Genomic DNA, 27,786 nt, shown 5'->3' on the forward strand with positions numbered 1-27,786 from the left:
TGTACACTATAGGTAAATAACACATTTAAAACTTTTACAGCGGAAATCATATTATCTGCCTAGGAAAAAAAAACTTTTCCATTTTCTCATAGCGCTATACAAGTGAAATATTAAAATTTATCATCCAGGAAAAATCGATAAATAATTTCTAATAAAATTAAATAAGAACAAAAAAATTGCAATTTTACCATTTTCTTTTAATACAAAAAAATACAATTTTATATTTTCTTATAATACAAAAAAAATGCAATAAAGCCGATAATAAATCTAAAAATAATTTTAAGGAAAAAAAACAAAGAAATATTCCGGAAATGAAAAAAAAACGAATATTCTTGAAAGTTCAAGCAAAGGGGCGCTCAATCTTTGATAATTTAAAATCAATTCTAATTGCATTTGATCGCAATATCTATTTTCTACTGCTCCATTTTCAAGAGTTACACTTGAGACTATTTATTTTCTCCGTCAGGTGGTTGTGGAAAGTTAATTTTCTCTAGGGGATTTTAAGAAATATTGAGATAATTAATAAGAGACACAAAATAATTCCAAGTTCAAATGTCATCATTATTTTCTCTCTGAGAATACATTTGATAATCAATATTTGTGTTTCTAAGACATTTTCTTCGTTTTTTTTTTCTTTGTACAATAATGAGGAAAATTTCCACTTGACTTTCTATATTTGGAAATTTTCTTTTAAAAACTAAAAAGTATTTTTGTGGTATATTATATAATATTGTAAAAATATATTATTATAATTATAATCTTTCTATAAATTGTAAATTTCAATTATTATAACTCTTCATATTATAATTATAGTTTTCCATTATTATAATAATTTTTAATTTTAATTTTAATTTTTAATTTTTTTTAATTATGTTCAGAAAGTTACGAAGTTATAATTATAATTTTCTATAATTAAAATTTTCTATGATTATAATTTTCTATAATTAAAATTATAATTTTGCATAATTATAATTAAAAATTATAATTCAATTTTTTTTTTAACAGAAAAGTGACGCTAAAAAGCATCAAAAATTTTCGTCCATAAAGTATTCGAAAGAAGTGAAAAATATTTTTCTATTAAAAAATATTTTTACAATAGTAAATTTTCTACTGTGTATAGAGGGAATTTTCGTCGAGAAGGAAAATTTTCAAAAATTTATGTAAAAGTAGAAACGTAAATAGCAGCACCCTGGTATGGTTCAGTCGGGAAAACTAAATCTTTTATATCAGCACCCTTCAAATCGTGACTATTATAATATTTCTCTACAAGACTTTCTAAAAATTGTTCTACATTTTGTCTAGTTGTGATTGCAACCACACAACCTCCCCATCTAAAATGAAAAAAATTCCATTAATAATTTATTTTCTTTCATTTATATTCTGTATATTAAAATAAATTTGATTTTTAAATTTAATTTGGAAATTTGATTTTTAAATTTAATTTAGAAATTTGATTTTTAAATTGAATTAAAGAATATCATTTAAAAACGAATTATCATAATATTAGAGAATAATTAGTATTTCAAATGACAGCAAAACTTAATTTCACACAAAAATAAACTCATAAAAATAATTCTATTTAACTCACGCAGAAATGTAAATACGAGAAATCTTATTTAAAAGAAAAATTGTTCCCTATGTTGCTGAAAAATTGTTCTCAAACTCTAACAACGAAACTAATTAAAAGTTCAAATACTTTATATTTAAAAAAAAAAAAAAGTTTCCTTGCTATAACTTCAAAAGTAACTGCACTTTACGTTCTTCCATCGTTTCTCCGCGTGCATGAAACCCTATTGCATTTTCCTCGCCTACGTATGGTATATTATTTTCTCCAAACAATTTTATATTAATAACTTGATCCACACAAATAGTTGTTATAAATAAAACAAAATAAAACTACAATTTCTAATTAGAAATGAAATAATTTCTTTACTCTATAAATATAATTTCTAACTAGCTACAAAATAAATATAATTTTTAGCTACAAAAGAAATTTAATTTTTAGCTACAAAAGAAATTTAATTTTTAGCTCGCAAAAAAATTAAATTTAAAAAGAAAAACAAGAAACTTTAAAAAAAAAAATTAAGAAAAAAGTAATCAATTTCTTCAGGAATTCGTGGGAGAAAAATTAATTGTGTGTAAAATTAATTTGAAGGTGTTTAAGGGAAAATGTCACAGCCCACTTACCCAGCCCCTGTTAGTCTCGCTCCCAATGCTCCAGAATCAAGAGCTGAATTCACAAGGGCGTCAACTTGAGGGTGACTACATTCATATAATTTACAGAGACTGGAATGACTCTTCGACATAAGATTTCCCAATTGTTGGAGTTTATCATTTTCTTTTATATTTTCGTCTTCATTTATTCTTTGAAACGCTAGAACCCTCGATGCTTCTGAATGTGTTAAAGAAAAATTATTATTACTGAAATATTATCATTTATTTTTATTATTATTACTACTATATTATTTTTATTATTATTTATATAATTATTATTCGTATTAATTTAATTTATCATTCAGCGGTATTTTATACTATTATTTCTTCCAGTTGTCTTTTTTTATATTTATTTTTTATTTTTAGGTAAATAAACTAAAAATCTAACTGCATCTACAAAAAATTTAGTACCGGTAACTAAATTTTATTTCCGAACATAAAATTTATTAAACTGAGTCAAATGTTTATTTAAATCAAAAAAATAATTTTTAAGGTTAAACGAACGTAAAACTTAGCTTTATATAACAAAATTTCGTTGATTCAACTAAAATTTGCTTGCTTCAAATAAATTTTTTTCCGAATGTATTATCATTTCCATTGTTTGTAATTATAATTAATATACTAATTTTTAATTCTCCATCAGGCCAAACAATATTTTCAGATATTTTATTCAACTATAATTATTATTAAAAAATTTGAAATTTTTTTATTTAATTAAAACACTAAAAATATTGTCAGCCAATTTGTCAACGTGAAAATCGAGAATCGCGAAATAATTGAGTTTATTTAACCATTACAATTTAATTAAAGCCTCATACAATTTATGAAATGTAGTGCCCTTCCCCTTCCACTAATTTTTTTATTTTTTTTTTTATTTAACTCTCATCAATCCTTAAGCGCAAAAAATGGAACGTGAGTCTGTGATCTGCTGGGGTTTTTACACGGCTGGATTCCGTTGCGTTTCTATAGTAATAAATTTCATCAGGTATATATCGATAAAAGGGGGGTGAAAAAGAGAGAGAGAGAAAGTAAAATGAGGGAAAAAGACAGGTAATTCAATCAATATTTCTTTTAGCTTTGAAATTTACGGTTTTTGATGAAATCATGTAAACTTGCGATTAATATTGATCAACTGAAAAAATGAAGAAAAAGATTAAAAATTAGATGAGAAGATAAAAAGACTTTCTTGAAAAATGATTCAAAGAAGAATTATTATATTCGAAATCTTCGAATAAAGAAAAGAAGAAATTATTCTTTTTTTTTGGGGTAAAAAAATTAATTTTCAACCTGAAGGCACATTGAAAATGAGTTTTCTTTTCTTTTCTTTTTCTTTTGAAGAAAATAAATGAAAAAGAAACAAATTTTAAAGCAATTGCAGAAAAATTGCGAGATTTTTCGCCATCAAAAAATAATACGGTTTCGGTTTATTTTTTCTTTTTAAATGGAGATAAGAGAGAGAAAGAGAGAGAGAAAAGAGATTTAAAGACGAGGTTCTGCAACTTTATATATAAAGAATTATTTCTGTTTTCCAACTATTTTCCAGTGACTTACGCTTCACTCTTATTGTTCTATTATTTCGCTTCATTTTCAAAAGTAAAAAAAAAAGAAATAAAATAAAAACAAGTCTCCCTCAGTTATACACTTTGAAAAAGCAATCGTAAAATGGAATTATTTTCAACTGGATGCGAAGTAATGTAAAAATACTAAAAAACAAGTACCATTGAAATTGATACTTTATACACATTTGTATACAATTTTTGCCTTGTATTATTATATATTCATATCAAGAGTCATTACGAAAGTGCTCAAAAAATCTCATTCCCTTCTATTTTTTTTTTTTCACATAAAACAATATTTTCTCTGATAAAAGCATAAAATTGATTAAATGAATTTATGCATTAAATTACAAACAGTATTTTCCTGTCTAAATGAAAAATAATTATAGTTTATGATTTTATAATTCATTTTACATGAGGCAAAAAAAAAGGGAAAAAAAGAACTTTGTTAAATTTTAACAAAATTACATTCTTTATACCTTGAAAAACGTGGAGAGCTCTTTGACGAAGTTTATATTTCTGTGAGGGATTAAATGGCGTTTTGATGGAGTAAATTTTTAATTCCTCATTTGTTGTTTCTAATAAATCTAAAATCTGGTGAAAGAATAATTCTTGTCATGAAAATAATGTTATTAGTACTCTCTAAATTTAAATTAGCAAAAATGTTTAGTAATTTGAATTAGTCACTTACTTTTGGTTTTTGAATTAGTAAATTTTACTAATAGTTTTCTATTAATTAGTGAAAATTTCTACTAATTTGAAATAGTGACTGTTTTTTTGCTTTTAAATTAATAAATTTTACTAATAGTAATTTCTACCAATTTATTAGTAAACTTTACTAATTAAAAAGAAAAAAGTCAAGTACTAATTCATTCAGTAACTTTTTGCTTTTGAGTTTTGAATTAGTAAATTTTACTAATAAATTAGTAAACATTTTTAGTTTTTACTAATTCAAATTTAGAAAGTAAATTAGTACAAATTAATTCTTATTAATTAATTATTATTAATACACTATACTATAAATACTATTAATTAATTAATTAATTATTATTCGTTAATTTTTTTTTCTGATTCGTAATTTGATTCATACCTCATTTAGAGTGTAAGGCTCCTCTTTAAGGTCTGTCATCACAATTTCCACCATTTCCTCAAGACTTTTGCTTAAACCTTCTTGAATGTCAATTAATTTTTGTATACTTTTCCAATTAACGTTTCTTTTCTTCGCCAATATCTTTTTTATGAAGTAAATGCAAAAGCAAATTAAATATTTACTTTTAAAATATTATAATAACATGTGTAACAATGTAAAAAATTTTTCCGATCAAATAATGGAATTTATTTCCAAAATAAATTTTATTTATTAGGACATAATTTTTAAGGAATTAGAAATTTCTATAAAAAATTAGAAATTAGAATTTAACAAAGAAAATTAGAAATTAGAAAATACAAAAAAAATTAGGAAAATTTTAAGGAACAGGCTTCGTACTCGATAATTAATTTTGAAAAAGTAGTCAAAAGTAGTTTCTAGACTAAGAAAAAGTTGCAAAAAATTAAATTACATTCAAAAATAGAATAATTTTTTTTAAATAAATTTTTATTATTTATAAAAATATTTAATTGCTTGCAAAGAATTTTATAAAAATTAATTAATAATTGAATTTCTAAAATTTTTTTGAAATTGAAATTACGCAACCTGTAAGAAATTATCTTTTTTATTTAATTAGTAAATTATTACAAGAACAGTTTCGAAAATATTTTCCATTATTCGGATTATTTTTGGTTTAATGCTATACGGAGCATATTATTTACACATTATTTCATAATTAAAACAAGCTCGTCTAATTTTGTTATAACGATTTTACTCGAGAGAAGTTATATATGTGAATTAATAATTCTCAGTAATAACTCTCATTATGGATAAATAATTTCGCTAATAATTATAACAGTGTAATATGAAATTGTATAATTGGGATAACTCACCTGTGCTGCGAACCGACACTCTGCTACTCTGAGATTAAAGTCGGTAGTTGAAGCTTTATTGTGACACACCAGAGAGTGTGCTATTACGAAAACTGCATGTTCAGGCAATGTTATATTTGTCGCACGCAGAGGATTAAATTCTATCAGTTTCGCTGAGCCTTCAAGTAATAAAAAACAATAACAAAAAGTAATTTCAAATTAATAAAAAGAAGACAAATTTTTTGTAGTCATTTTTCTTTTTATTCGATTGAAATTACCTTTGGTTTTTTATATTCTAATTAATTTTTTTTAAATTTTCCTTTCTTACAAATTTTTCTTTTTTACGAATTTTCCTTTTTTTACGAATATTTATTTCTTTTATGAATATTTACTTATTTTATAAAAATAAAGATGTATTGTTCAATTATATATCAGTGAAAATTCACCTGCTTTTCCTAAGAAAGCAATTGCCTGGTCCATTCCGCCTCCCATTGTTCCTATATATCTTTCAGCACTCGCACTAATTGTTGCTAGACGTTCTTTTGTCATTGAGTACTATAACAATAATGGCAATAGAAACAAGAATAATAATAATTTAAGAAAAGATCTGAAAATAGTGTTGGGCCTAATTCATCAAAAGAATTGAATTCTTACGAAGATTTTACAAAAATTTTTTAAATAATTGAATTCTGTTTGGAAATTTTATGAAAATAGTTAATATTGAAAATCATTGAATGAGAAGTTTTTAAAAATAATTAAATTTTACAAAGAATTCTATTAAAATTTTTAAGAATAATTGAATGTCTGTGTGGCTTTTTATTATTTTTTTTTGAAAAAAATTGAATTCCTAAAAAGAATTTTATTATTTATGAAAATAATTGAATTCTTTCCAACGAATTTATGAGAATTTTTTAAAAATAATTGAATTTCCAAGAAAACATGTATTACTTTTAAAAATAATTGAATTCTTGTGATGAATATTGTTATTTATGAAAATAATTGAATTTTGCAAAGAATTTTATTAAAATGCTTCAAAATAATTGAATTTTCGGGAATAATTTTGTTTTTTATCATTAATAATTGAATTATTTCAAAAAAATTTAATTAAAATTCTATTTAAAATATTCATTTATTTCAAACAATTTTATTAAAAGAAAATAATTGAATTCCTGTGAAAAATTCTAATATTTTTGTAAGTAATTGAATTCTTCTAAAAAAATTCTAAAAAACATTTTTTTAAATAATTGATTTTTTCGAGTAATGGAAATTAAATTTTTAAGAATATTTACATTTTTTCAGCAATCCCTGTAAAATTGTATTAAAGATAAATGAAATCCTGCGATGAATTTTATTATTTATGAAAATAATTGAATATTATTAAAATTTCCAAAAATAATTGAATTCCTGAGAAGAATTTTATTATTATAATTGAAGTTTTGGAAAAAATGTTGTTATTTTTGAAAATAATTGAATTCTTCATAAGAATTTTATAAACATTGTTTTAAATAATTAATTTTTTCGCAATATAATAAATATTATGAAAATTATATTTTAAATAATATTGAATTCTTGTGAAAAACTTTATTTGTGAAAATAATTGAATTCTTGCTTAGAATTTTATCAAATTTTTTTTTAAATAATTAAATTTCCATGAAAAATGTTATTATTAGTGAAAGTAATTGAATTATTAAATTTCCATGAAGAATGTTATTATTAATGAAAGTAATTGAATTATTGTGAAGAATTGTATACAAATTTTGTTAAATAATTGATTTTTTTGAAATGTTTTTTTTAAGTGCTCTTCTAAATTAATTGAATTCTTGTGGAAATTTTATTATTTATAAAAATAATTGAAATTTATAATAAAAAATCTATTTCGTAAACAGTTATAATATGAAATTTCTCATTGTACATAATTAATAATATGACATTTAAGGTCATGTTATTTAGTGGTCACGTGCTCCATATACTTTACTATGGGAACACGTGACCACTGAATAACATGACCTTAAAGCGACAACAAATAATTCAAGAATGACGTAAATGTCATTTTAAGGAAATATTTCAACGCCCAAAAAAAGTGATTAATCAAAAAAGAGCAATCGAAAAATCTATAAATCTTAAATCATTGAGATTTGTGGTAAAAAAAACTTTTTAAATACTTCGCCATTAAAATTTGTACATTTAAATCTAAAATCTAATTTTCGCCTTCCTCAGTTTCACTATATATTATAAATTCTAAGTTCTAAATTCGAAAATTCACAAGAAACAATTATAAAGTTGCTAAAATTTGAAATATATGTATCTATAACGTTTAAAATATTCGACAGCTCCTTATACAGTTAACTTTAGAAATATTCTGAGTCAAAGGAGAAGTTGAATTTAGTGGAAAGTTTGCTCATCGATTCTAAGGAGTTGAGCCGGAAGACACCACTTCAATGCTTGCGTATATAATACCTCACACATATATTATATTATTTTCATGCAACGTAATTTAAAGCACTGAGATAAAATCCAGCATAAGTTGAAATTGAAAAATTGACCAGCATATTCCGCACGTTTTTCGAGGAAAAAATTTCTCACGTGCGATCTGTGCTGAATTTTTATGTCAACTTATCACTTTAAAAGTTTAAATATGTATATTTTCAACAAAAAAAAAATGTATGTAAAAATAAAGTTATTGCTATAGAACAGTAACTTTTTAGTTTTAGTATTTTTTCCGGTATTTTTATAAAAATGTTTATTTTATTTAAACATTTATTATTTTTGAAGGGAAATTTAAAAAAAATTTCTCGCAGGAAAATTTATTGTTTCTTTGTTTAAAAGCAAAGTTTTTGAAGAATAATAATTTAATTATTTCATTTAGTAATATTACCTGACAAACGTGTACTGTTGACAATGCAGCAGCAGAAACAAGAGCACTAGAACTCGAAAGTCCAGAATTTGCAGGAACATTTCCCCAAACGGCAGCAAACATTCCCGTTGGAATATTTTCCTTTGGTATTATTTCTAAAATTCCTTTCACACCACAAAGAAAATATTTATGCCAATCGGGACCACCATTCGAATCATTTATATTTCGATTGCTACAAAGCGTAGAAAAAATATCACATGTACAGAAAATATTAATAATTACAATTTTACCTAAAAACAATAAAATGCAGATTCGAATAATTTCAAAAGTCAAATAGTTTTAAATTTTTTGTTTTCAAATAATTAATAATTATTTTTTTTTGCAAATAGTTGAAAATTATTTTTTTCGAATAGTTTTAAATTTTTTGTTTTCAAATAATTAACAATAATTTTCGAATAGTTTAAATTTAAAAATTATATTTTCAAATAGTTTAAGATTACTTATTCCAAATGGTTTAAAATTATTCATTCCAAATGGACTAAAATCATTTATTCAAATAAAAAGAAATATTTAAATACTGATATGCAATTGACGATTAAAAAATTACTCTCCATTGCGGTAAAAACTGCGGTGAGAATGAGATGTGCACCAGAGGCCAGGTAGAAATTACATTGTTTCGCCATCGTGTCATTTCTCTTTTATTTTTTCTACTATTCATTAAATTAATTTAACTTAAAACCAAGCAATAAAATTATAAGGCAAAAAAGAAAAATTAAGAATAAAAAATAAATATTTTATTTCCACTAATTAGTAGTGATAAATTAGTTTTCCTCTTTTTTTTTATTAATGGCAAAGAGACAATATTATATATTTATCGGCAACAAGTTTCACGTTCATTATTTATCACGCATAGTTAGTACTAATCTTGCCCTGGAAAATTTCCTCCAACATAATGAACTTCGTTAAAAGCTTCTGAGACATCTATTTATAATACATAATTTTTTTAAAGAGAACTTTTATCACTTTGTCACCGCAGTTTTAATAACTCTGGAGAATTACCTATTTGCTTCTTTTTTTTTTTTTGTTTTCATACTCGAGACTCAATATTTCAGTATTATCATCATTATACATCTTATAAGAGATAAAATTTCTCTTTTATATTGAAAAATTCTAAAAGACATTAAAAGAAAGTATAGAAGCTGTAAAAATTTTTATACGCCGTTTGCTATAAAATATTTATACATCGATGCTTTGAATAGATAGACAAAAATAAATAAGTATAAAAAACAAATATATAAAAAATGTTGTATACCATTTCCTATAAAATAAAAAATTTAATTTTTATTTAAATAAATAATTAAAGTTTTTAAATTTTAATTAGTAAAAATGTTTACTATTTTGAATTAGTAAATTTTATTAATAAATTAGTAAATTTTATTAAATTAGTAAATTTTATTAAATTAGTAAATTTTATTAAATTAGTAAATTTTATTAAATTAGTAAATTTTATTCATAAATTAGTAGAAATTGCTATTTTATTTATTGGGAAGCTTTACTAATTAAAAACAAAAAAGTCAGTCACTAATTTAAGTTAATATAAACATTTTTTCTAATTCAAATTTAGAGAGAAATAAAATATAAAGATTTAACGAATTTTTATACCTCAGGCCCAGAAAATCTTTGCACTTAAAATCAGCATATTTCGAATCGAGATTAGTTATACGAAATTCATCTGTTTCTGATGGCGCAACAGCAACAAGTATAAATTGCTGAATGGCCATTGGACAAACTGCGTAACCACAATAATCGACATGTTCTCCAATTATGTTCACGCTAAAGGATAATAAACCAAAATAGATTCAACTTAATTGAAATCAATTTTCAACTTATAGAAAAACATCAAATTTTTTTAACCGAAAAATTTTTAAAAATCGAAAATAAATATTAATCGAAAACATAATTGAAATAAATCAAAAATATTTAAATATATTTAAAATTTTAAATATAATTGAATTGAATTTATAATTATAATTGAATTTCTAATTATAATTAAATTTCTAATTACCGTCCAGGTACCCTCACAAAAAATGTAGGCGAACAATTAAATTGTTTACGAAAATGCTTTGCGAGCAATTCCATTTTATTTTTTAACGATTGATCTGCCTCCAAAACAGGAACATTGTCTTCATTTTGACTAAAAGATTCCGTTGTCATTTCTGTAAATAATTTTTTTTTTTAACCGAAATTTAAAAATAATTTTTCATCTTTTTTCTCGCAAAATAATGAAAAAATATTTTTATCCAAACAGTTTAAAAAATATATAATATGAAAATTAAATTTTATTTTTATGCAAATATATATATACACACTATTTGCATTTATTATGCACTTGTGGTTCATATTTTAATTATCGATTGTTAGAAACACGTATATGTGCGTTACCGAAATAAAAAAAAAAATTTTTAACGTATTCATATTTCCACCGCACGATATTCACTTTTAAGTGGTTAAATATTTATTTTAAAAATAAGGTACAAGCGGTATGTGTGTAAAAAATTGAAGTACCAAAAGCTGGGGGGTTTGTAATCGATTTTCTCAACACAATTTCGTTATTAAACCAAAATGGAAGTTACACATGAATAATTCTAGAGTAAAATGTCAATTTTTTGTCAAATGTGTGTATATAGAACACGATGTTTTGATTTATAATGAATGGAATGAAAACGATTCGATTTGAATAGCGGCTTTTAATATCAATATTAACTTTCGAATAAGTTAATAATATTTTATTACGTAAAATATAAATGTACGTCAAATAAAATAAATACTAAATTGAATATAAATATTTATATTACTAGGGGGGACACTTTTCCCAAATCAAGTTTTCCAACGATTTTTTTTCCCCAAAAAAAACTTTTTCCAAAATCTTTTTCCAAACATAAACATTGTCTCACTTAGTCATGTTCAAAAACACGAAATTCAAATTTTGTTTTTGCAACCACATTCATTCGTTTGTCAGTTCCGCAGTTAAAATTGTGGTTACCTTTTTTGGAAACAATTTTTCTTTTGATCAAAATTCTTGGTAAACGTATAAATTGAAATTTTTTATTAAATATTCCAAAGAAGACAATAAAAAACACAATGGATTTTAATATAGTGTAAACATAATGAAAATAATCTCAAATAATCTTCGCTTTAATCTTTATATACAGCCCTTTAGAAATTTTATAGCAAATAAAACGTTTTATTAGCCGTGAAACAAATTATTATACTATTGATGGTTATTGTTTCATAAATGTGAGAGAGACCATTTGTAGTTTCAATATTAAACTTGAGTTAATTTCTCCAACTATTCAATGCAGCCCCATCCTATTAGCATTAACCCATTTTTGCTGACTCAATTAACTTGTCAGCACAATTATTTTTTATTCCCTGATATACTTGCAAAGACGCAAGAGTATTCTCTCTTCTCAAATATATAGAGTTATTTTAATGAAAAGAGGAAACTGTCCATTATTTTTGATATTCAACTCAACGAACTAATCCGTCAAAAAACTTTTCGAGTCTCGAACACAAATTCGCTGTGCGACCAAATTTGAAACTTTTTAACTTCCTCATCTTGTTTATAACTTTATTATTGTAATTTGCAAGATGCTATGTTTATTAAATAATAAATATATAAAGTTCAACATATAATGTAAAGTAAATATTTTAATAAGTTTTAGAGGAATTTTAATCTGAGAATTAAACTTTTTCACCGAGAAAACTTTGTTTTATATAGAAAATGACAGGCTACAAAAATTTGATTTTGATTTTCTGATTTCCAAACAGAATTTTAACTTTTTCCTGTAGAAAAAAAATTCAAGGGGAGTTCAATTATAAAAAAGAGATAATTTTAGTTAAAAATCCAAACAGAATTTTAACTTTTTCCTGTAGAGAAAAAAATTCAAGGGGAGTTCAATTATAAAAAAGAGATAATTTTAGTTAAAAATCCAGCAGCGCAATTTTTAATCTGAAATTATTATTTTCCCGCAAAAAATGCATTTTATCTGAGAACTTATTTCTGAATAATAAATATTTTAATTCATCTCTCGGTCGTCTTAGATGAAAATTATTCAAAATATCAAATTAAAAAAAAATTTAAATGCTATAATATATTCAATTTAAAAACTGGTTTAAAAATCCAAACGCGCAATTTTTAATCCGCACTCGATAATTAATTTTTAAAAAGTAGCAAAAACTAGCTTTTGTTTTCCTGACTTTTTCCTAATTTTAATCACAAATATTTACTTCTTTCTTATCATGCTAATAAACTAAATTCCTGCAACGAATTTTATTATTCATTAAAGAATTTTAATGTTTATAAAAATAATTTAATTCTTGAGAAAAATGTTTAAATAATTGACTTCTTTCAACTAATTTTATGCAAATTCCAATTTAAATAATTGAATTCCTGAGAAATTTGTATTATATTTATGAAAATAATTGAATTCTTTCCAACGAATTTATGAGAATTTTTTTTAAATAATTGAATTTCCAAGAAAAAATCATTGCTTTTTTAAATATTTGAATTCTTGTGATGAATATATTGTTATTTTTGAAAATAATTGAATTTAGCAAAGAATTTTATTAAAATGCCTCATAATAATTGAATTTTCGGGAATTTCTACTTTTAATAATTGAATTCTTGCAAATAATTATTTATGTAAATAATTGAATTCATGGGAAGAATTTTATTAAAATCTAAAAGAATAATTGAATTATTTCAAAAAATTGTAATTAAAATTATATTTGAAATAATTGATTTTTTTTATTAATTTTAATAAAATATTTGAAAATAATTGAATTCCTGAGAAATTTTTATTATATTCATGAAAAGAATTGATATCTTAAGAAGATTTTTACAAAAATTTTTTTTAAATAATTGAATTCTGTTTGGACATTTTATAAAAATAGTTGATATTGAAAATCATTGAATTTGCGAAAAATTTGTAAAAATAATTAAATTTTACAAAGAATTCTATAAAAATTTTTGAGAATAATTGAATGTCTGTGTGGCTTTTTATTTTTATTAAATTTTTTTTAGAAATAATTGAATTCCTTAAAAGCATTTTATTATTTATGGAAATAATTGAATTCTTCCGAACGATTTTATTATAATTTTTTTAAGTAATTTAACTTTCATGAAAATATTTATTACTTTTAAAAATAATTGAATTCTTGTAATGAATATATTGTTATTTATGAAAATAATTGAGTTTTGCAAAGATTTTAATAAAATTTTATTAAAATTTGACAAAGAATTCTATTAAAATTTTTTAAAATAATTGAATGTCTGTGTGACTTTTTATTAAATTTTATTGAAAATAATTGAATTCCTAAAAAGAATTTTATTACTTCTGAAAATAATTGAATTCCTGCGAACGATTTTATTAGAATTTTTTAAAATAATTGAATTTCCAAGAAAAAATTTATTACTTTTAAAAATAATTGAATTCTTGCTATGAATATATTGTTATTTATGAAAATAATTGAATTTTGCAAAGATTGTAATAAACTTTTATTAAATTTTACAATGAATTCTATTAAAATTTTTAAAAATAATTGAATGTCTGTGTGGCCTTTTATTAAATTTTTTTTGGAAATAATTCAATTCCTAAAAAGCATTATTATTTATGAAAATAATTGAATTCTTGCGAACGATTTTATTAGAATTTTTTAAAATAATTGAATATCACAGAAAAAATTTATGATTTTTAAAAAACAATTGAATTCTTGTGATGAATATTTTTATTTTTGAAAGTAATTGAATTTTGCAAAGATTTTATTAAAATGCATCAAAATAATTGAATTTTCGGGAATAATTTTATTTTTCATCTTTAATAATAATTGAATTCTTTCCAAGAATTATTTATGTTAATAATTGAATTTCTTGGAAAGAATTTTATTAAAATCAAAAAGAATAATTGAATTATTACAAAAAAATTTTAATTAAAATTCTATTCAAAATAAATTGATTTCTTTCGATCAATTTTATTAAAATATTTAAAAACAATTGATTTCCTCTGAAATAATCAAATTATTACTTTAATGCATAAAATATGCATTCAAATAATCCAGCAAAAGAAGATAAAAGAAATTCTCGAAAATATTTTAAATATATCTCTTTCCTTATCACAATCGTACAATACACAGAATGTCATAAGAATAATGAATACATATAAAAAGTCAATAGTGAATGAAATTTTGAATAGGCGAAATAATTAACCCCGCTTATTTGTATATTGATCAGCGTGAAACGAGTGATAATAGAGGTACAAAAAAACTGAAAAAGTCTACATTCAACAGTAGATAGAAAAAGTTTTCTCTATGTAGGTATATATGGTATTTTATTTTTTATCAAAACAATGCGTGGCAATGTGAGTATAAGAAGTTTCAGCTTAAATCCACGCGATGTCAGGCTTTGATCCAAACAAGTTATTATATTCTCGCTTAAGTTTAATATATATTAAAATATTTATTAAATTTTTTACAGAAATAATAAAAAAAAATAACACTTACTGCTTTCAACTGGAAATTCTTGTCACTGGTCAGTTGTAATTGTTTAACTCTTATCTTGATAGATTAACGTTATCACTCACTGACATATTTACAATTATTCCACGCCGGCTTTAACGATTTGTACGCCAAATGCTTCTCTACATTGCCACAAGAAGCGTTGCTTACAAGAATATTTGGCCATCTTTTGGAAATATGAATTACGAACAACTACCTTCTGTGTTGATAATAAATTTTCAGAAGGAACATAATTTTCTTCAAAGTATCAAATTTATACTAAAATTAATCAAATTGGTGCTAAAAATTTGGATCAATTTTTTATTTAATCCATATTTTTAGTATCGTTGTAATTTTGTAATTTTAAGTTAATAGTGAAAATATAAATTCAAAACAATTTCATTCGATAATATAATACAATATAATATAGGTAAAATATAAATTATAAAATAAAAATAAGTAAAAAAATTGTTAAAAATAAATAATATAAAAATAATAAATTTAATATAAAAATAAAAAAATATTTTTATAATCAAGTATTAAAATCTGCAGATGGTATTTTCAAATCAGGGAATGATAAACCGGTTTACTTCGAGAAAGAAGGTCGCTGTGAAAAATTGTAGGGAATCGTCGGCTGTTGGTAATACAGAAAAGAGAGAAAGCGTTTTATAACTCTCGTTGATAAGAGCAGCTTTATCAACAATTGATACTGTTCACAAAACATTTACAACAGTTGTCGTACTATAATATAGAGAACTCTGATTTTATTTTCAATTTTTGTCACAATTTTATTTCGAAAGAGAATAAAATTATATTTGCCCCACACATAAAATTCCAACGATCCTTCTAATTTGCCTCTGACAACCAAAAATTAACTTAACAAAAAATTTCCTTAATTACTTTCCTATAGAAACTTAATTAAAAATAAAAATTTTTTAAATAAATTTTTCTGATGTCAAAAACTAAATGCGGTCATTAGAATTTTACCTGTAATCCATAATTCCTAATTTTATAATTCATGATTCCAAAAAAGTATAATTAACAATGTTTTTATTATTTTTTTATTTTTATTATTTCACCGAGTAAATGGCATCGAGAGTAAGGAGTAAAATTTTTCAAAATAAAAATCTACTCCAAAAGGGTGAAATAAGGCAGAAAAAAATCATTTTGTGTTGTAATTTGGTAATTATTTTCAAAGGTCGAAATTTTATGAAGCAAGTAGGTAAAACTGTCGTGACAAGACAAGAGAATTCAGTGAAATAAGAACTAGTTTTGTCTGGCAAAATCAATACCTTAAATTTTTAAGTAGAAAAGGTTGTCTCGTCAAAACACTATTCACACACGTTTCAGTAGAAAAAGTTGTTGCGTCAGACAGAATCTATTCTCAAGTAAGGAAAATTTTGTTTTTAAGTAGTAAAGGTTTTTTTATGTCAGACATGTATACGTGTATATCTTCTTAAGGAAACTTATTTTAATAAAAATAACAACAATAATTATTAATATTAATAATTATTAATGTTAATAATATTAATTAATTATTAATAATATTGTAAATTACGACAATAAATAAATTATAAATAATTATTATTAATGGATAAATTTGGAGAAAATAAAGTGAGGAAAAAAATTGATTTTTCTTAGATATTAATTAATCTATGTCCCTAAAGTTTCGAACATTCATATAAACGACAATATTTTTTATTACTTCTTTGAATTTTCCAGAAATAATTATATTGGCGCGAAATTAAGAAAAAAATTATTTTAACCCTTTAAAATAGTTTTTCCTTCCATTATAATATTTATAAAGAAATTTTTTTCGATTCGACAAAATTAAAATTTTTAAGAAACATAAAAAAGCAATTGGTGAAAAATTCCCTTTCTTGCGGGGCAGTAAACAATAAAGTCAGCGATTTTTGAGGTTCACTATATATTATATATAAATCGCTAGAGATAATTTGAAAGCAGTTGCGGGGATGGTATTCAACGAAAATCGCTAACGGTTTTCCTCTACCCCTATATGTGTGTCTTTTATCTACAATCATAAGTAATTCGTATTACTTTTCGCAATAAATCCAGTGTACTCACAACAGGGGAATATAACCTGAGAGAAAAAGCCAGTGACGAATTATGTTTCTTTTATTACCCTTGCAGACTTCGATTTAGTTCACGGCATCTCGCGTTTTACAGCATTTTCATTAGTACTGCACACATACTGAGAGTGAGAAAGAGGAAAAAAAACCTCCGCTCAAAATGACCCCCTGAGGGTCATTTTGATAAGCAGCGAAAATTACACCTGTCACTCATTTTAAGACAGAGGTGAAAAATTTCAAAGTGAAATAATTTTAAACTAATTTTTCTATTTTTGTTCATTTTTTACTAAAACTTTAGTTTTCAACATTTTTCGTTTTAATTATTTGAAATTTTATTTTGCTATTTATTTGTATTTGCTCTAAACACTGAAATTATTGGTTTAAATATTTAAAAATTTATTTGATTTGGATAAAAATTATTTCAATCAGGTAAATATTTATTTGATTCAGGTAAATATTTATTTGACTCAGGTAAATATTTATTTGATTCAGGTAAATATTTATTTGATAATAGACAAGTAAATTATTATTTGATAACACAGAAAAAAATCGGACTCATTTTTGTTGCAACTCAAAATGAGTCTATGTTAAATGACATAGAACGTGGCGTCATCTGCGAGGTTCATTTTTGTTGCAGCTCATAATGAGTCACTTTTACGACTCATTTTGAGTTCAGTTTTTCTTTGTGAATAGACAAGTAAATTATTATTTGAATCAAATAAATTTTTGTTAAGTGTATTATAACCACTAAACAAATTAGTAAAATGTTATTTTAGTAAAATTTTATTCAAGTAAAATGTTATTTTAGTAAATTTTTGTTTTATAGTAATATACTATTTTACTGAAATCCTATTTTAATAAAATACTTTTTGACCAAAATAATATTTTTCTAAAATACTGTTTTACTAAAATAACATTTTACTAAAATACTGTTTTACTAAAATAACATTTTATTAAGTAATATTTATTTATAATATTTATATTTTTAAAGTCTAACTTTAAATTACTAAGAATGTTTACTAATTTAAATCAGTAACTGTCTTTTTGCTTTAGAATTAATAAAATTTACTAAGAAATTAGTAGAAATAACTATTTAATAGTAAAGTTTACTAATTTAAAAGCAAAAAATCATTAATTCAAATTAGTGAAAATTTTTGCCAATTCAAATTTAGACAGTAATACTAAATAATATTCCTCTAAACCAACAATTTACTGAAATAACATTTTACTAAAATAAAATTTTATTAACTAATAGTCGAATTTGTCAAAAATTAAGACACTAATTCTAATTAGCAATATTAAAATTACATTAATATTCTTCATATTTGATATTACTTTATTTAATATTTGTTTCTATTTGAATACTTTTTTTTAGGTTTGCGACACTAAAACCTACTTTTTTTATGTTTGAGAATTTGCGCTACACTTTAAATTCCCTAATAGTTGAAATAAAAAAATTATTTTTAAAAATTTTAATAAAATTCTCAGAAACAGTTCAACAAATTTTAATAAAATTCCTTCAAACGATTCAATTATTATCTAAAAAATTTCAAAATTCAATTATTTTCAATATCTACTGTTTTAATAAAAAATTCCCCAAAAAATTAAATAATTTAAAAACGTTTTTTTTTTAATTCTTCGCAAACATTCAATTATTTTTATAAGTGATAAAATTTTTACAGGAATTCAATTATTTGCAACACAATTTTTATAACATTTTTCGAAAAAAATCAATAATTGAATCAATTATATTTAAAAATTTTAATACAATTCGTTACAACTTGCAAGAATTAAATTATTTTACAAAATTTTAAAAATTTGATCATTAGAATTTAATAATTATTTTCAATACATTTTTAATTGACCTTCTTGAAAGAATTTAATTATTTTAAAAATTTTTAATAAAATTCTTCGTAATAATTGTTCAATTATTTTAAAAAATTTAGATAAATGTCTTTATCAGAATTCAATCATTCAATAAATTATTAATTTTTGTATTTAAATAATTGAACTCTCGTAAAACTTTCTAATAACAATTTTATTTAAAATTGAATCTCAGTTAAAATTGTAGATACCTAAGAATAGTTACTAACTATAGTTAACTATTATTTTAAATATTATAGAAAATAATTTAGGAAAATAATAATATACGAAGTGTGTATACTCCTTTATTTTAAGATATTTCTTTTAGAAAAGTAATATTTTACTAAAATATTATTCTAATAAAAAAAATATTTATCTAAAATACTATTTTACTAAAAAAATATTTATCTAAAATTCTATTTTACTAAAAAAATATTTGTCAGAATATTTTATTAAAAAAATATTTTACTAAAGCGATGTTTCACTAAAATGCAATTTACCATAATATACGCACTAAATTAGCCATTTTACTAAAATTATATTTTACTAAAAATTAGTGAATATTCTTTCTAATATAAATTAAAAAGAATACTCTATTAAAATAGCATTTTAGTAAAATATTATATTACTAAAATAATAGTAATTCTTGACTAATTTTTTAAAACTCAAAATTAGTGAATATTCCTCCTAATCAAAATTAGTCTCACAATTTTGTCAAATTCAGACATAAATCTAGATTTAAAAACCAAATAAACAAATTCCACGAGCATTTTTTTTTTCATTTTCAAAAAATATGTCCCTCTTATTTCCTTTATTCAAAGAAAGGAGTTTCTTTCTTCTCTCTTTTCTTTTCTTTTCTCTAAAGATGACAGACTATATCTATGTATATAGTGAATATAGAAAAAAAGGCAAGCCAGCAAGAGCATGGAAAAAGAGACAAGTGAGCTCTCGGTAGTTCTGATTCGAAGTTTTTGCTGAAACATCGCGTCGTTGATCCGGAATTTTCCAGGCTGCCTGCGTTTATCGTTCATTCTGTGTGTTACAAGCCCCTTTCCAGAGCCTCCAACTCCGCCTCTCCGAAGAACCGAGTATGTACCTCGAGAACTTCTGCCAAGGTTGATCTTCAACTTTATCATGTCAAATTCTTTTTACTACATACAGAAAAATACTTTCTTTCAATCTAAGAGAAAAAAAAAGAAAAAAAAAGAGAGGGATCCAAAAAATCCTTTCGACTATACCACTCCATAATCGATAAAAACACCCAACTTTCTACTATAATTCATAATATACCTACGCAAAATTCTTTCTTTCATGTTCAATATATTTTTATTAAAATTTAATAATTTTTTTTATTCTTTAATCATTTTTTTATTTCTTAATATAGATTAATTTAATTATTAGTTATTTTCTACTAATATTTAATGACTTTTTACTCACAATTAGTTACTAACAATTTACTAACAATTTCTTTCCACTAATAATTAGTTATTTTCTATTAGCAATTAGTTATTTTTTACTTACAATTCACTAACAATTTTTTTCCACCAATAATTAATTTCTACTATTAATTAGTTATTTTTTACTAAGAATTATTTTTTTTACTAACAAATAGTTACTAAAAATTTACTAACAATTTTTTCCCCCAAATAATTAGTTGTTTTCTACTAACAATTAGCTATTTTTTACTTACAATTCACTAATAATTTTTTTCCAACAATAATTCATTTCTAATTAGTTATTTTCTACTAAAAATTAGTTTTTTTTTACTAACAAATATTTTTTTTTACTAACAATTAATTATTTTTTACTATAACAATTAGTTACTTACAATCGACCAACAATATTTTTCTAGCTACAAATTTTGATTATTTTTAGTAAATAAATACGATTGTTCCTAGTGCAACACGACACAATTTTGATTTATCGTCTTCGTTTTTATAGTGTCGGACCATGATTATAAATAAGCGAGAGGAAATAAGAAGAAAAAAATATCAATAAATTGAAAAGTGTGGAATAGGTATTTGGCAAAGTTATTGGCATTTTCCGGGTTGTCTATGTTACAGAAGCGAGAGAGAGAGTGAGAGAGATAGAGAGGGTGATGGTCCACTAAAGGGCGTGTGAAGCATTTTATGCGTCGGATGCGGTGGACCCGATTCAATTTATACCCGCCCTACAGTTTCCGGTAGTAAGCTAGATGGCAGCACTTCGCCTTACTTCCGGATTTTCTACCGATGAAATATGAACGACGGAAAATAAATTGCTCTTACAAAATGGATTCTCGATCACCGCGAGTGTCACACACCCCTTTTCTCCCATATAATAAAAAACCAAGTTTGGTGTTATAAATAAATCATATCAACTGTGGTGTTTTTCTTTAAAAAAAAAATTCCACTGAGAAAAAAAATTCAATTTTTGAATGAGGAGAGTAAAGAAGTAATGGAATTTTTTCGACTGAATTTTAGCTTCGGGAATTAGAAAAAAAATATTTTTGAGTGAATTTTAGTTTCAGGAATTTAGTAAAAAAAAATATTTTTGATTCAATTTTTGCTTCAAGAATTAGTAAAAAATAATTATTAGTAAAAATAAACTAATTATTAGTTGAAAATTGAAAATAATTATTAGTAAAAAATAATTGATCCAGTGTTGTCACAAAAAATTTTTTTTAAAAAATAAATATTCAAGTACTTCTTATTTGTTTTTCCATTGAAATAATTTCAATTTAAAACTTTTTGAAATTTTACAACTTTCTAAAAATTACAACTATAAATCTTCTAAAATTGAATTAATTTTTACAATTTTTAACTAAACTTCATTTTTTAATCAATTAAATAAAATTCGAATAAATTTTCGAAAGTTCCTCGAGAATTCATTAATTTAAAATTTAAATACAAAAATTCCATTTTTTATAATAATTGTAACTGTCCATGATTTTTTTAAAAGTTATTAATGTAAAAAATTTTCGAAAAATTGTAATAAAGAAATTCTTAAAATTATTCTTTTTAAATATTTTTAAATAAATTTTGAAAGAAAAATTTGAAATTATATATACAATCAAAAAATTTCCAAACAATTAAAATTTGTTAAAAAAATAAATCTTAAAAATTACAACCTAACCCTTTTAAAATTAAATTATTTTCTCCAAATTTTAACTAAACTTTATCGCAAATTCAATCACTTTTAATAATTTTCCGAAAGTTTCTCGAGAATTCCATTATTTAAAATTCTAAATACAAAAATTAAAATTTTTATAATAATTATAACTATTCTGAAAATTTGTTAATGTTATTATTTATTGTACGTATTTGAATTTTCCGAAAGATGTAAGTAATCAAAAATATAGAAAACAAATGAATTTGAAAAAATTAGAATGAATTTAATTATTTTCAAAATTTGCAATTAAAATTCTTCAAAGCAGAAATAATTAAAAAATTAATTGGAAAAAAAATTAAAGAATAATGACTAAAGAAGATGAAATAATAATTCAAGAAGAATAATTGAAAAAGAATAACTATAAAGAAGATGAATAATTGATAAAGAGAGAAACTTTTAAGAAGAATAATAGAAAAAGAATAACTAATAATTAATAAATAAAAACAATTTAAACTAATAATTGAAGAATAATTACTAAAGACAAAGAAGAAACAAAAATTCAAGCAGAAATATTGAAAGAGAATAACTAAAGAAGAAGAAATAATAATTGACGAAGAATAATTGAAAAAATACCAGAAGAAGAATTATTGCTTAATACTGAAGAAGAGTATTTGAAGAAGAAATAATGAAAAATGAGTTTTTGAAGAAAGAAAAAAAAGGAAAAAAGAGTATTTGAAAAACGTAACTAACGAACAAAAATAATTGAACAAAAAATTAAAGAAGAAACAATAATTCAAGAAGAATAATTGAAAACAAGTTTTTAAAGATGAGAAAATAATAGAAGAATAACATCAAAAGAAGAAGAAAAGCTAAGAAGGGAAAAAAATAACTTGAGAATAAATAAAGAAGACACGAAAATCAAGAAGAGTTATTAAATAAAGAATAATAATTAAAAGAACAACTAAAGAAGAAAGAACAATTAAAAAAAAATTTTGTGAAAAAATTGAAGAATTTTAATTAAAAATTTTGATCATGATTTTTTACTCCAAAATGTTAAAAACTATTCTAAAAAATTTTAATCTTATTATTTATTGAATGTATTTGATATTTCGGAAATATGTATTTGAAAATATTGAAAATAATTGAATATAAAAAAAATTAAAATGAATTCAATGATTTTCAAAATTTGCAATAATTATAAAATTCTTCAAAAGTTGATTTTCAAAAAGTTTAATAAAATACTTAAAAAAATGATTTTTAAAACTTAAAAAATTTTAATTATTCTACAATTTTTTACCTGTACGTATATTTTTAAAATTTAATTATAGTAAACAAATTATTCAAAAATGTGGTATTTTCTTGCAATATTTGGAAAGAAAGTAAAAAAAGTCGCAATTTTTAAAAATACGTCGAAAAAAGTCGCATTTTTAAAAAACGGCCGAATAAGTCATAATAACCGAGGCTTGGAACTATTAAAAATAATTTTTTTGACAAGAAATCTGAAAATTAAATAAAACAGTGTTGCAAAATTTGAAAATAGGATAAACAAAATAAAAGGGATTTTTTACTTGGTCCACGTGGTGGTATATTTTGAGCCCAAGTTTTGTAGAATATATTTGTAATTGTAATGATTTTTGAAAAAGGAAAGAAATTTTAGTTGCCTCGATTGTAAGTAATTATAGTGTTCGTCTTCCAATTACTACGAGCACCTGCTGACCTTCAGAAACGATCGATCGAGATTTAGTGATCTTTTTTTTCACAAAAATAATTTCCTTATTCATCGACATCAAATTCAGAATCAAAGTTTCTTGGTGTGGAAAATAATTAAATAAAACAAAAAAATTTTTTTCCTCACACACAAAAAATATTAAAGTATAGAAATATTTACAATAAACCTTTATGAAGAAAGGTTTAATAATAACAATAACTGACCACAAGAAAGGGTTTTTTTTTTCTCCCAGCACTGAGATTCATTATGGGCCTTTAATGACACAATTTACTATTGAGAAAGTGAGAAAAATGGAGCGAGGTGCAAAAAAAGAAAAGGAGAAAGAAAAAATACTGCAGAAATGGGATTTGAAAAGACTATGGAAACGAAGGAAAAGACAAACCTCCGGCTACGAATGAGCCATTAAGCTCGCGTTTTAACAGAAATAATTATCGTCAGCTAAAACATAAAAGATGCACTCTCCTCTCATTGGTATATTGTTGTGTGATATTGCAAAAGTGAGAAATCGTGCGCGCATATTGCATTTTTATTATGACAAAGGAGACTTTCACAGATTGGGTGCCGGTTTTCTTTCGAAAAGGAAACTCGGCGGTGGCACACTTGGCTCTCGTGCGCCAACAAACAAATGCAAAACAAATAATATCCTGGCTGCTATTACGACTGGCTGTGAAGAAGGAGAAGAGGAAAAAAAAATGAGTGAGAGATTATAAATAAAAAAAAAAAAAGGGCGAGAATGAAGGAGTGAGAAATATAAGGGAATAAAAATGATACTGTATGCATCCAGGAAGATTTCTTGCCCGAGGGTGATTGTAACGAGCAGTCACCCTAAAAAATCTATCCAAGCACGCCATAGTTGTCAATATTTACCAAAGGCTAGCAATTAACCCCTTTTGTCAAAAAAAAATCCTCAGAAAGCAAATTGTAAAAATGGTTCGAAGTCTAGAAGTGAGCGTTATGTTCTACGTGTTAATATTTTTAATTTACTAATTGAGGAAATTTACTAATTTTCTAATTTACATTAGTAATAATTTTCTAATTTACTACTTTACTATTTTGCTATTTTACCATTTTATTACTTTACTACTTTGCCCTTTTTGTATTTTACTATTTTACTATTTTGATACTTTATTATTTTACTATTTATGATTTATATTCATTTACTATTTAATTTATATTTATTTATTAAATATTAATATTCCACCACCCCTCCGTTTATTTACTGAATTAATTAAAAAATTTTCCCGAGGAAGGATTCGAACCGCGCACCTTGTTATTTCTAAGTTACGCCGTAAGCCCCGCAGCCAATACCAAGCCCTATTATTTTTCTATTTTTTATTACTTTGCTACTATACTATTTTAGTATTTTACTATTTTATTACTTTACCACTATACTATTTTAGTATTTTACTATTTTATTACTTTACTACTATACTGTTTTAGTATTTTACTATTTTACTACTTTACTACTATACTATTTTAGTATTTTACTATTTTATTACTTTACTACTATACTGTTTTAGTATTTTACTATTTTACTACTTTACTACTATACTGTTTTAGTATTTTACTATTTTACTACTTTACTACTATACTATTTTAGTATTTTACTATTTTATTACTTTACTACAATACTATTTTTGCATTTTACTATTTTACTACTTTATTATTTAATTATTTTATTACTTTACTACTATACAATTTTAGTATTTTAATTCTCTACTACATTAACATTTTACTATTTTACTAAAGTAATATTTTACTAATCTCTTATTTTACTATTTTTCTGACCTAAAAAAATTAGAAGATAAAAATAGAATATTAAAGTGAATTCAAAATTTCAATTCAGTTTTCTCAATTGGTAACTCTCTATAGATTCTGATAATAAATAATTGTCGAATTACGAACATTTTGAGATTCAATATGGAGACGCAAGTCTCCACCTGCGAACGCCAAGGTCACCGCTGGATGGCAGTTCAGTTCCTTCTTGGAATTTCTCCTGCCACCTAGTGGCGACATTTGCGTTCTCAAGTGGAGAAATTAAACCACCATTTTATCCCTCAGCAATTTTTTTTTCAATTAAAAAATGTTGCTATGGGAATAATTTATCAAATTTTTTACTGAAAAATAAGATAATTAACGCAAATTAAATTTTCCATTAAAATGAAAAGATGAAGACTTCTTTTTATATACTCGCTAAGAAAACTTTACCTGGAACAACTATAAGTTTGACTATATTAGCGAAAGTTTTAGTTGTTTCAGTTAAGACTTTCGCTATTCCAGAGAAACTTATCGCTGTTCCAGGTAAAGTTTTTTTTCCGTGATAGAATTTAAGAAAAAGAGAACTATTTTCCTTATTTTCTATTTTTCCAATTTACTATCTACATTAACAATTCACTATTTTAATAACAAAAAATGAGCCAGCTCAAAAAATGTCTATAATTGTTAATTAAAAAATTTAATTTTTAATTAACTTTATGCAACTTTAATGATTTAATCGGATCTATAATTGTCACTGAATTATGCTAAAAGGGATCAAGGGGGAAAAAAATGAAAACGAACATCGAAAGTGTCGAAACTAGAAATCTGATTTGGTAATTGATCGTAGCTTGTTAATTGGCCACCCTGGGCTATTTACCCAAGAGGAATGAGGCAGGGTGTCATAATGAGATTTCTGATAACCGAAGAACGATGATGAATAATGTGTGAAAAGTAATTTTTGTGGACCATCTTTTTTTCCAAATATTAATTAGCAAACATTTATCAATTAAAATGATTTACAACTCACTTTATTATTAAAATTTGAGTATATAAATCATTTCAATTATTTAACTATTATTAATCGAAATGTTAATTAACAGAGAATATTAATTACCCGCAGAATATTTATTGTCATATTTATATTAATATTTTTTTTTAAATTGATATTTTTATATGATAATATTAATAGTCTCATTCTTTAGAACAAAATTCTTCTTTCGATGTTATTAAATTGTAAAAAAGAAATTTAATTTTTTAATACGCAGCAAAAATGAAGTCCAGTTTCTTGAGTGTGAAAAGTGCTTTTATTAGGTTTGAAGTTTAGCTAAAATCAACAAAATCCGATACTTGAAGATTCTGCAAGAGAGAATTGAGAACAGAGGAGAGAGAGAGAGAGAGAGAGTTAGGGAAAGAAAAAGAGAGAGAGAGGGAGATGTAAGGAATCCTTGGAGAGCTTTCAGAACAGACAAAGCCAGCTTCCTCCTTCTTCGACATCCTCTCCTTCGGTAGTATAGACGAATTTTCCTCAAACCCCAAACTCGAGCATTGATTGCAGGTTCACAGTCTTTGTCGCATCTAAGGCGCGCTTCCACGCCTCGAACAATTGAACAGCCTCCATCCTTCTCTTTTCCCACTTCTCTTTCCCTTCTTCCAACTCTAAAGGACAAATGCTCCTCTCGCGAATCCTCCGTTTTCGTTTCCTTCCAAACTCACTCTCTCTCTCTTTCTCTCTCACTCTGACCCAAACCTCTGCTGAAATTACGACCGGAAATCACGTGCTCCCGGTCTCGTTTCGCACGCTTCGACGAGATCTTCATAGTAGAAGAGGAATGGGAAGAATAGAGAGGGCGATTTCCTCCGGTAAGAATAATGATATCGTTCGATATGATAATAATAACGATCACAAACTGAATCACCAGTCGGCTGGGTCGAACCCCGTTTATCATAATAATAGTAATTTATTTGCCCTAACTGATCGAGTTGCCGATATTTTTGTTTCTACCCCAAAAAATCTTTATTCCAAATTTTATTTCTACTAACTAGCAAAAATTCTAATTGCTAACTTCTTACTGCCTTTTTTTTAAAAATAAAATTAGTAATTTTAAAAATAATAGAATT

At 23.8% G+C, this 27,786-nt stretch overlaps 2 protein-coding genes across 2 annotated transcripts in view; both read right to left on the reverse strand.

Moving 5' to 3' along the window:
* Nucleotides 1-27,786, reverse strand: part of LOC122507535 — a 234,795-nt gene that overhangs the window by 30,209 nt on the left and 176,800 nt on the right. The gene's annotated exons all lie outside the window — the stretch shown is intronic.
* On the reverse strand, nt 884-15,294 carry LOC122507529 (N-acetylgalactosamine kinase). Its single transcript, XM_043620294.1, has 10 exons — nt 15,145-15,294; nt 10,649-10,799; nt 10,246-10,416; nt 8,605-8,815; nt 6,176-6,284; nt 5,751-5,908; nt 4,861-5,001; nt 4,250-4,364; nt 2,188-2,392; nt 884-1,331 (listed from the first exon to the last, which is right to left on the reverse strand). The coding sequence occupies exons 2-10, from the start codon at nt 10,795-10,797 to the stop codon at nt 1,157-1,159; spliced, it is 1,434 nt and encodes a 477-aa protein (XP_043476229.1). The 5' UTR covers nt 10,798-10,799; nt 15,145-15,294; the 3' UTR covers nt 884-1,156.

Source organism: Leptopilina heterotoma, unplaced genomic scaffold (genome assembly GCF_015476425.1).
Source record: "Leptopilina heterotoma isolate Lh14 unplaced genomic scaffold, ASM1547642v1 Lhet_114, whole genome shotgun sequence".
Classification (NCBI taxonomy): Eukaryota; Metazoa; Arthropoda; class Insecta; order Hymenoptera; family Figitidae; genus Leptopilina; species Leptopilina heterotoma.